Consider the following 10882-nt stretch of genomic DNA (forward strand, 5'->3'; position numbering starts at 1 on the left):
TTTTTTTTTTTTTGAGACAGGATTTCACTATGTAGGTTCAGGCTGCTTCAATGCACTATGTAGCCCAGGTTGGCCTCAAACTCATAGTGATCCTCCTGCCTCAGCCTCCTGAGTACAGGGATTATGGACATGCACCACCACACCTGGATCATTACAAATTTTTAAAATATTAACAAAAGTACCACAGTATAAAGAACTCCCACATACCCATTGCCCAGTATTGACAGTCATCTATACTTTTATCCCCTCCCTAAGTTTTATTTGTTTTAAGCAGGTTACCTTGTCCTTTTATCAATAACTATCTCTTTTTTTTGTTTGTTTTTGGTACCTAGAATCGAACTCAGGACTTCACGCTTGCCAGGGAGGCGTTGTGCCGCTGAGCTAAATCCCCAGCCCCTTGGATAATTATTAAAAGACTGGGGATTTAGCTCAGCGGCACAGCGCCTGCCTGGCAAGCGCAAGGTTGTGAGTTCGATTCCTGGTACCGGAAAAAAAGACAAAAAAAAAGATGTTGGAAACGTTATCTGGTTATCTACATGAACACAGCAATTTGCAAAAATTCATTCACCTTATCTTTAGGATCAGTGTCCCTCATGCACCACTTAACATCTCACCCCCAAAAAGATAAATGTAAATAAGTACTGTCAGCTTTTCCTTACAGAATCAGCATGCGGGTGAGAAGTTCCTGTGTCCTAGTCAGATGACTAAAGCCTCATCTTTCTCACAGTGGCCCCCACATCCACCTCCAGCCCTTCAGTCAACCTCCCTGTCTTTGGAGAGCTTTGCACCCCGGCCCCTTTTCCAGCATCTTTGAGATCTTTACCTGTGCCCTTTCCCTGCCGATTCCCTCGCTGCAGAAGCGAGCTCCGACCTGACGCCTGTCACTGTGGAGTTGCCGCACCTGTTTTGAACTTCATGTGAGTGAAACCCGAGAGTATGTTTTCTGCCCCCTCCTCTTCAAATAGTACGTATCGGCGATACATAATAAATACACCCATTGTGGGAAGTTGGTACATACACGTATCACTGCTGGATCCTCTTACAGCCTGTCTTTTGTGTGTCTACTTCTTCAGCTCTTGCTAGGAAAGCCTCACGCTGTATGTAGCAGGAGTTTGTTCTGGTTTTCGATTTGGTTTTGTGTTTCAATACTGGGGATTGAACCCAGGGCCTTGTGCATGCTAGACAAGTGCTTCCCTGTGGAGCTTCATCTCCAGCCCTTTGTATTCTATTACTTTTTAAAATTCTGTGACAAGGTCTCAGTAAGTTGCCCAGGCTACCTCAGATTTGCATCCTCCTGCCTCAGCCTCCTAAGTAGTCGGGAGTGCAGCCACGTGCCATTGTGCCCTGGGTAGGAGCAGGTTCTTAAGAAGCGAGAGAGGATGTGGACAGGGCACAAGAGGGGTTGCCCTTGAACTGAAAGGTCAGCTCATCCTGCAAAAGGAAAGAAACTCTTTCCATTTGACACCCCCTCCAAATTGCAAAAAGCACTCTCCTGGCTCTTCTGTGTTGTCAGCTGTGCCCCGCAGCATAAAAGCTCCAAGCAGGTCTTTGCGCTGCTGGTCTGGGGTTGATGTTGAAAGGCTTCCTTTATGAGCTATCATAAAGAACTGGACAAATCCTGAAGATGTTTGTTCTGAGCAGACAGGGCCGATGAGAGGAGAGTGGGCAGGTAGACAAAGACTGTTTGGGCGGGAACAAAAGCTCAGGCTTGGCAGCAGCCGGGACAGAGAGGGCAGAGGAACCAGGGGAGGCGGACCCGGCCGGACCCTGGAGAGTCCCCAAGTGACTCGGCAGCGCTGACACGGGAGCTCTGCTGTGCCGTTGGAAACTGAGCTGCAGGGGCGGCTGTGCAGGCCCTCGGAGCTCCTTTCAGGCTCGGAGCCCGAGAAGGCCAGGGTGGTGGGTGCTAGGGGCGGAGGAGGGCATTGGCTGGGAGTGTCGGGGGCGCTTTAGGGGACAGGAAACTTCTAGTTTGATCTGAGTAGTGACTGCCCAGCTGAAAGCATTTGTAAAAATTCATGGAGATTACATATAACATGTGCATTTGTGTAAAAGATCTCTCAGTGAAAGGAAGAAAGAGCCTGGCCTTGGAGCTGGACTTGGACAGGGGTGCCGTGGGAGCCGCAGACGGGCTGTGTGAGTGCTCAGAAGGTCCTCAGGGCCCTGGCTGCTGTGTAACTGCCCACCTCTCTGCTCCGTGCAGTCCTGCTGTGGGCGTGGAGCCAGAGCAGAAAGAGGAGAGGGAAGAGGCCAGAACCTCCAGAGACAGTCCTGGAGGACAGAGCCCCGGACGTACTCTGCAGCCCGGCTCCTGATCAGGGCCTGGGTGCTGGAGACAAGATAGTGAAAAAAAAAATAATTAAAACCCAGTGAGTTGCTGCCCAAGTATCTGAAGGAGCCAGTGAGCCGAGCAGCCGGGCTCCGCGGGCCACGTTCCAGCTCCCCACCTCTTGGTGCGGCCCCAGGCAAGGTTCGTAGCCTCTCTGTGACTCTGTTTCCTGGTGTGTAAAATGATCCCTATGGTGCCCTCTTTTGTGAGATTATTTATGTGGAGTATAGCACGGTGCTTCTTGACCCAGTAAATATTGTGACAGGGACAGGTTCCTAGAGAGGGCTTCCTGGAGGACCCGGACAGCCGAGCCAAGGCCGCAGGAGCAGCAGGCGGGGAAGTGGAGACAGAGAGAATGGTCTCAGAGAAATGCGCTTGGCGCGGGGCTGCCAACAGGGAAAGTTGTCGCGACGGCTTCGGGGGTTCATCGGTCCCCTCGCTGAGCCGCCCCCCAGGTGGCTGGCATCCCGGGGGAGGGCAGCAAGCGGCAGTGGGTGGCAGAGGCCCTGATGTAGTCCTCAGGGCTGGGGGACTGTCAGGGAAATCCAAAGATAGCTCTGACTCAGCCTGGGCTTCCCCAGAGTGAGGAAGCAGATGAATCAGCCCTGCAAGCAGGATGAAGCTGCTGTGGGAGTGAGACCTGTTCAAGGCCAAGGCCGGGTCTCTGACTCACCGAGGACAGGGCCAGGACAGGCCGGTGTGAATCTGGGCTTTGCAGCTGGATGCTGAGCTTCGTGGCTGGGGTTCTCGGGCCAGAACCACTGCTCTCCGGACCTCAGTTTCTACATCTGTACGATGGCGCGAGGCGGGGCAAGGAGGGGTTCTGCTGATTATAGACAGTGGAGTGAGCATGGCGTGGTGGTGCATACCTATGATCCCAGCTCTCTGGGAGGCTGAGGCAGGAGGATGGCAAATTCAAGCCCAGTCTAGGTGGACAATTTAGCTACTCAGCAAGAGCCTGTCTCAAAATTTACAATAATAAAAAGAGCTGGGCAGTGCAAAGGCCCTAGGTTCAACCCCTAGTACCATGGAGAAAGAAACCAAACAGGGATCACAGAGCTGGGAACGCGGTAGCCCTGTGCCACCCCTTCCTTGTCTGTTCTGGGACCCGGCAGACTCCTCTTGAGCAGATGTGACACTGCTGTGGGGGTGGCAGGGCGCCTGCCGGGTGGTGAGTTGTCATCCAGGCCTGCGAGGCGTGAGGAAAGGGAGGAACTAGCCAAAAGGGGAGAAGGGCGGCATGCACTGTGTGTGGATGTTAGTAGCCAGACTAAAAGTGATTATTGCTCGTGTATCTGGTTCTCACTAAGTACTCAGCGCTCTGTGCCAGTCGTCCTAATATTCACAGCGGTTCCATGGGGACGCAGTTTGACAGATGAAGTAACATTTCACCCCAGAGGTAAAGCTACTCGCCCTAGATCACACAGCAAGCAGATGGCAGAAGCGGGATGTGACCCCAGTCCGCCGGAATCTGAAGCCCTTGCTCTTAGCCTTAGCGATCTGGGCAGGTTTCTGAGGCCCACCCACCCATACAGCAGGGAGGCACTAAGGGAAGCCTCCTCTATCGATGGGGAAACTGAGATTCAGACAGCGCAGGTGCTTTTCACCAAAGGATCCACCAGTTTGGAGTACGTAGAAAGAAACAGTAACTGGTTTTGTTTCATGTTTATTACAAAGTATGGGAGCAGAGACAGGTGCGTCTCCACCTCTTCACTTCCCCCGCTAGTCTCCGCAGCTTTGGAAAAACTGTCCTTTTTTTTTTTTTTTTTTTCTGGTACCGGGAACCGAACTCACGACCTTGAGCTTGCCAGGCAGGCGCTGTGCCACTGAGCTAAATCCCCAGCCCTGAAAAACAGTGTCCTGCTTGCTGTCCGCTAGAGGGCGCCGCCTCCCCCACTCAGACCTGGTTCCTTCAGCTGTGCCGTCCAGCGGTAACTGAAACTTCCCAGGATCCTGGACTCCGGACCCCCGGCCCCTTCTCCGCCGGGACCAGAAGTCCCTCTCCAGACACCTCCACTTCTTACTAAAAGCCAGAGGTCACCTACAGCAGCATGGTAGGTGGGTTTTGACGAGGGCGCATGGGGTTGTAGTGACCATGTTCTCTCCAGGGCTTTCGCCCTGAGCCAGTGTCCCCTCGTGGCTGCCGCCAGGAGCCGCCCCAGCCCGAGGTCCTCACCCTGAGCTGCTTTCTGCGTAGGGCTGGACGAGGAGTGCTTGGGCTCCGTCCTGGGGAAAGTAGTGTGAGTCCTCCTTTGTGGGTCCTGGGGAGACAGAGAGACGGGTGGCCAGGAGGCCAGAGCGGAAGAGCCGGCGATTGGGAACACGGCTCATGGGGGTGAAGGCCGCCGGGAACTAGTGTGGGGGGTGTGCGCCTCGGGACCAGGGTAAGGTGGGCACCGGCCTGGGGCACAGGATAATCAGAGCTCAAGAGTGCCAGGGGGACAGGCACAGGGAGACAACCGTGCGCAGAATGGGAGGGGCCCTAAAGGCCGGGAGGACAGGAGGACGTCTCCCTGCTTCACTGCCAGTCCAGCCGGCGCGAAGAGTCCTTTCCTCCTGGCAGAGCCAGCGCCCAAGAGAAAGGGTGGCCTTGTGTCCGCGCCAGCGCCACACCGGCTGCTTTGCTTCCCGCCCAGGCCCAGCCCCCTCACCGCTACGTGGCCTTGTGCCTGGGTTCTGCCAGCTGCCGAGGGCCCAGGGCAGAACTGAGCAGCTCACTCAGGGTGTCCAGCTTCTTCCCCAGCGCGTCAATCCGCTTCTCTAGGGCCTCGTGTGAGTCACTCAGACGCTGCTTCAAGTCACTCAGGGTCATGTGCATCTGGGTGGGCAGAGAAGGCCGTGGTGTCAGGGGGCGGGGGTCCCCCCCGCTGCAGTCTAAGCAGGGGGGCTAACAGTGACGAGTCCTTCCTGGCCCCGGAGGGCCTCTCAGTAATGACTGTTGCCTTTTTCACCGCCTGAGTCTCAGCCACTTGCCCAAGTGCTTTTCCTGTAGAGTTTAAGATCCTCTTAAAAGCCGTGGGGAGTAGAATCCTGTTCCCATCTTACCACCGAAGACACTGAGGCATGGAGCTGTTACGTGGCATGCCGCCGCCAGCGCCCAGAATAGGGCTCAGAGTGCGGTCTGTGCCCCTTACACGTGGGGGGGGGGGTTGACGATGCCTGGCTTCCTAACCCAGGTAGCAAAAAAACACAAAAACAAAAACAAAAAGCCCAGGTAGCCCTTTTCCCATGTTGTCACTCTGAGATTCATCTTGGGATCCTTGACTGTGAGCTTCCTGTAGGAATCCTGCAATTCTGTGCTTTGGGCTTCCTGTCTTCAGACACTGCCACCTGCCCCTCTGGCAGATCGGGGCCGCCACCTCCTCTCCACCAGTGCCATGCACTCTGGGGACTATCTGTGCCCGTGTTTACCATGGCACTGGTGCCAAGGGCCACTGTTTGAATTGCTGTGGGCTAATGAGAAAAAGCAAAGGCAGCCAGACAGAGAAAAGGTGCCAGGAGCCAGGCCAAGCGGGTGGCGGTGCCACTGATCCCAGCACTGCCGGGATCAAAGGTCTTGGGGGGAGGAGGGGGCTTGCCTGGCACGGCCCCTCCAGCCCTAGCCGCCGCCCTCACTGCAGCAGCAGAGATTGAGCTGTCCTGAAACAATGTCGCCTGTCTTCATGCCGCTGTTATTAAGGGGAATTTTATTGGTTTCACCACGTATGTTTGGGCTTGGTTTGTAAATTTGCTTTGGTTTTATTGTATAACAGTCATAGTGGGAAGGAATTTTATATCCGTCTGCATGTAACTTGATGATAAAGATAATTCAAAATCAAACGTTGGAGTTCTTTGTACCGTTTTTTTTTACAGTTTGAAAGGGATTTGCACCTTACGTATATGTAAGAAGCTCTTTGTTGCTTCATTCCGTCCTGCATTCAGCCATAAACCTCTGCTTTGCCCTGTGTGTGCCAGGCCTCTCCCGAGGTTTCCTGCCCGAAGCCCTGGCCTCCCCCTTGCCCGGGGCCTGGTACCTTAGAGATGTCCACCATCGAGTTCACCTGCTCCCGGAGCTTGCGGTGTTTGAGCCGCACCTGGCGGAAGCTGTGCGGAAAAGTGGGGGTCAGTTCTCCTACACCCCGGCTTCTAATCTCGCCCTATGTCAGGGGTGGGCAGAGGGCAGGCGAGACCCACACAGACCCGCTACAACAGAAAAGGGGTGCTGAAGGGGCAGGAGGGGTGCAGATGGGCTCCCCCCCAGTGGGGAAATGACTGCCTGCAGACACACGGAGTCCCAGTCAGACCCGGGGACCTGTGGCCCACGGTGTCCTGACAGCCATGCACGGGCGTGACAAGAACACCCATGGAGGGTCCTCACGTGTAGATGGCGGCCAGCAGCTTGCGCTGATGCCTGCGGGCGGCTCCTGGGTCCTTCCTGCGCGTGTATTTGTAGTACATCCAGGCCCCCTGCAGCAGGCGCGCGGCTGACTCCTTCATCTGGCGGTGGACAGCACGGGGTCAGTGTCCCAGAAGAGGGAGCCGGGGCCTGGACTCCCGGACACTCCCGGGGACTCCTGGGGCTGGGGCCTGGATTCCCAGCTCTGGAGGTGCAGTGAACTCTGGGTGTCCGAGGCCCAGCCTCACCTCCTTGGCATAATGGATGTCCATCATGAAGTTATGCACGTGCTTCTCCGCCTTGTTGAACTCCAGCTTCCGAGCCACCACGGCCACCAGCAGGGCTGTGCAGCACACCCCCTGCAGGGACAGCGCGCACAGTGGCGGGAGCCTGTGGGACTCTGGGCCTAGCCCTGTGCCCCCACCCTCTCCTGGAGCCCTTCCAACGGCCAGGCTGGGGCGGCTTCCATCACACCCACTTGACTGGGGGACACCATCAGCAGAGCGGCCTCTCCGGCTGGAAGAGGGAGGGGAAGGCTGGCTCTGGTCCCCCTTCTCCTTGCTGTCCACACCTGGTCGGCCATCAGTCCCGGGGTGAGTGTCCCTCACCCTCCTCCCACCCCTGCAGCCTCTCCCGAGCTCTGGCCCTGACCTCAGGGAGACCTGACCCCATTATTCTAATCTGTCCCTGTCCCCCTCATCCTGGTCTCCGCCTAGGCTCCCACTTCCCTGAGCTCAGCCTGGCTCTCAGTCTGCCCAGCCTTCCCACAACAGCTTCTCCTCCTTTCCTTCTCCCCAGGCTCCTGATCTTCAGGCACTGCCGGATCCCAGCGGCTCTGGGACACAGCCTACGTCCTGGAGGTACAAGGTCCCCTTCTCTGCAGCTCCCCACCCTGTGGCTCAGCTCTCCCTCACTTCGCACACGTCACAAATCGCAAACATGGGCTCCATGGAGTCCCCGGTTCCCAGTCTAGCTCTGAGCAAGCCATTCAGCCTCTCAGGATTGGTTTTCCATCTGTAAAATGGGCACGCCCTCCCAGCATCACCGCAGACTCTGAGCCGACACCTGGAAAGCGTTTGGGGCAGGGACTGGCACAAGTGTGTGCCCAAGCAAAGTGGGCGATGGCTACTCCATTGCACTCTGGAACTTTTCAGCCAGGAGGGGCTGTGAGCTCTGGTGCACACTGCCTTCCTTGTCTCTCTAGCTCTCCGTTTCTCCTATCAAAGGAGAGCAGAGGCGAGAGGTCCCCGGCCTTTGGGAATATTCTCTGGGTTCAGCCTCTGCCCCTCTTCCCTGGCCTCAAAGACTACTCTGCCACCCCATTCATCAGCTGAGGACCCGGGGCTTAGAGACTCAATGTGTCCTTCCTGCGGCAACATCAGGAGCTGGTGGCTTAGGTACCTGAGGGCCCGGGGACACAGGTCTTGTGGGGAGGCGAGGGCCAGGGCACTGGGTGCTGGGCCCTGAGGGGGATGAGCTGAGTGGGAGGAACGGGATGGCTGGGCCCATGCTATATAGGCCTCCTGTGGCGGGCGAGTGTCTGACTCCTTCATCCGGCAGTGGGCAGCACAACGTCAGTTTCTGGAAAAGAGCTGGGGCCTGGACTCCCAGGAAGGGAGTGGATGCAGGGAGGAGGAGGATGCTGGGATTCAGGAGGAGGCTCCCTCTGGGGAGGAGCTTGAGTCTGGGGCTCGGAAGCCTTGCGAGGACAGAAGCTGGACGTCTGGGATTTTACAATAACAAGGCCCCCAGCCGCATTTACTGAGCACTGTCTAGGCAATAGGCCCCTTGGAGCCTATACTGAACATGGCTTATCTCAGAACCCCATGAGGAGCACTGGCCTCCCCGTTCTATAGATGAGGAAATTGAGGCCCAGGGAGATTATGTGGCTTGCCTGAGCTCCCTCGCTGGAAAGCGGCAGAAGTGGGATTTGAACCCATGGAGCCTGGCCCTAAAGTCATGCTCCTGGTGATGACTCAATACCCCTGACAGACGCTAGGACACTGGGACTCTGGATCTAGGAAGAAAACAGGGCTTGGAAGTCAAGGGCCTGACTTTCTGGGGAGGATGAAGGTCTAGGTTTTCAAGAGCAAGGACTTAGAGGCAGGACTCCTTGGTCTTAAAAAGAAGTGCGATGCTGGGGATTTAGCTCAGCAGCACAGCACCTGCCTGGCAAGTGTGAGGTTGTGAGTTCGATTCCTGGCACCAGAAAAAAAAAAAAAAAGAAAAGAAATAGGAGCCAAATATGGTGATACATGCCTGTAATCCCAGCACTCTGCGAGGCTGAGGCAGGAGGATCAAGAGTTTGAGCCCAGCCTGAGTGATTTACCAAGAAAGACCCTATCTCAAAATAAAAATAAAGCCTGGAGATTTAGCTCAGTCCAAAGGCCCTGGGCTCGATCTCCAGAATTAAAAAGGGGGGGCATGTGGGGAGTTGGGTGTCTGAGTCCTGAAGAGGGAACAAGGCCCCGCCGAGTTTCTCAGGAGGTCTCCCCGAGAGCCTGTGCTGGCTCTGGTTTCCTGGGCCCTGAGGCCGAGCGGGTTGGGCCAGGGCTTGGGTCCCTGGGGAGAATACTCACCATGACTCCAGTGCAGAGGCAGACGATCTTGCCCCACATGGTACCCGGCACCACATCCCCATAGCCGATGGTCAGGAACGTGATGGGAATCAGCCACAGTGTGTCCGACAGGTGCCCGGTGGCATTCACTGCCTGCCTATGGGCAAAGGTAGGTGAGTTCTGATCCCCTACCCTGCTGGTGTTGCTCCCCCGTCTCCTATCTCTTCTTCTCCCTCCCCTCCCCACCCCTCCCCACCTCATACATATCCTCCACGCCAAGAAGCACCTGAGCAGAAGGCCAGTAAGTTCCGGCCTCCCTGGCCCCCGCCCTGGCCTCTCTACCTGCTGTGTGACCCGGCTGAGATGCTCAGCCCCTCTGGACTATGAGATTTGGACCCGAGTCTCGCCAGTTCCAAAGCACGGAAGGTTGCAGCTGGGCTGCCACCTTCACACTGTGTGGATGAGGGCGGAGAGGGGGCACAAAGCCAACCGGAGGTTTACCTGTTAGACCCCGGCAGGGGGCTGGCTCCACCCGGGAGAGGGGCCATTTTCCTAACTTCTACAAAGACATTATACGGCCTATAGGTGCCTATCAGGACCACAAAGGTGGGACTCTAAAACGGCTTGTCGGGATTCTGTCCTTTCTCCTTACTTCCTGGAAGGGGATATTTAGGTCTGTCCACATGGGAACGTTGAGATTTGTCCAGCTGAGCCCAGATTGGCGAAGGATGCTTCATTCACAAGAGCCCCAGGTGTTGTGGCCCCATGGAATGAGTGGATCTACACTGCTAACCAGCCCCACACCCCTCATTCCCAAGTATATTCAAATCTGAGGACTCCGCCGGCGGGGGGGGGGGACTTTGGACTTCCCCGTCCTCCCATTTTCCGGAGGAGAAACATGCTTGGGGTGGGGAGGGAGCATCCGTTCATCCTGATTCTGACTGGTGCTCAACTGGGAAAATGAAGATACGGAGAAATAGAGGAGTTTGAAATCATAAAAGGATAGAATTGCCCAGAAACTTTAAAGATGATGGAATTTGACACCCATTTTACAGAGGAGGAAACTGAGCTTCAGAGAGCAGACATCTAAAGCCAGATTTTCTCATTTTCCAACTTGCCTGCAGAGTCCCTTGCTAGGTGCTCTAAAGCAGAGGTTCTCTAACTTGGGTGGGCATCACCCGGAGGGCTTCTTAAAACATCGCTGGGCCCCGCTCCCCGGAGCTCTGGATTCCGCAGGCCTGTGCAGGGCCTGAGAATCGGCATTTGAAGCAAGCTGCTGCTGCTGCTGCTGGCTGTGAAGCCGCATTTCCAGACCCACGGCTGCCTGAGACTACTCTCCATTTCTTTCTCGGTACAAGAGGGCTTGAGGCTCCGAAAAGGTACAAGCTGGCCTCACTCTGCATCTGTTTCTAGTCTGCACGGCAGCCAGGAAGCTGGTCCCAATTCCCTGCAGGCAGTTCTCCAAAGCAGCTCCAAATCACCCCTCTGTGCTAATTGGGAAAAGATGTCCCCTTCTTCCAAGGCAGATGCCACTGCTAGCCAGGTCCCAGAGCTTGGCTTCCCAGGAGGAGCAGAGGTAGGAGAGGCTGGGGAGCCAGGCAGGTTGTCCTGGGGTGTGTG

General features: G+C 56.0%; 1 protein-coding gene across 1 annotated transcript in view; it reads right to left on the reverse strand.

Annotated features, from left to right (window-relative positions):
• Positions 1 to 3979: 3979 nt before the first annotated feature.
• Positions 3980 to 10882, reverse strand: part of Kcnn4 (potassium channel, calcium activated intermediate/small conductance subfamily N alpha, member 4) — a 15514-nt gene continuing 8611 nt past the window's right edge. The window contains exons 4-9 of the mRNA XM_005412459.1: positions 9284 to 9419; positions 6953 to 7063; positions 6687 to 6805; positions 6343 to 6412; positions 4981 to 5147; positions 3980 to 4590 (exon numbers count right to left, since the gene is read on the reverse strand). Of these exons, the coding sequence (XP_005412516.1) occupies positions 4983 to 5147; positions 6343 to 6412; positions 6687 to 6805; positions 6953 to 7063; positions 9284 to 9419 (601 nt within the window). The 3' untranslated portion in view covers positions 3980 to 4590; positions 4981 to 4982. The remainder of the gene's footprint in view (positions 4591 to 4980; positions 5148 to 6342; positions 6413 to 6686; positions 6806 to 6952; positions 7064 to 9283; positions 9420 to 10882) is intronic.

This window comes from Chinchilla lanigera, unplaced genomic scaffold (genome assembly GCF_000276665.1).
Source record: "Chinchilla lanigera isolate Chin_1 unplaced genomic scaffold, ChiLan1.0 scaffold00154, whole genome shotgun sequence".
Lineage (NCBI taxonomy): Eukaryota > Metazoa > Chordata > Mammalia > Rodentia > Chinchillidae > Chinchilla > Chinchilla lanigera.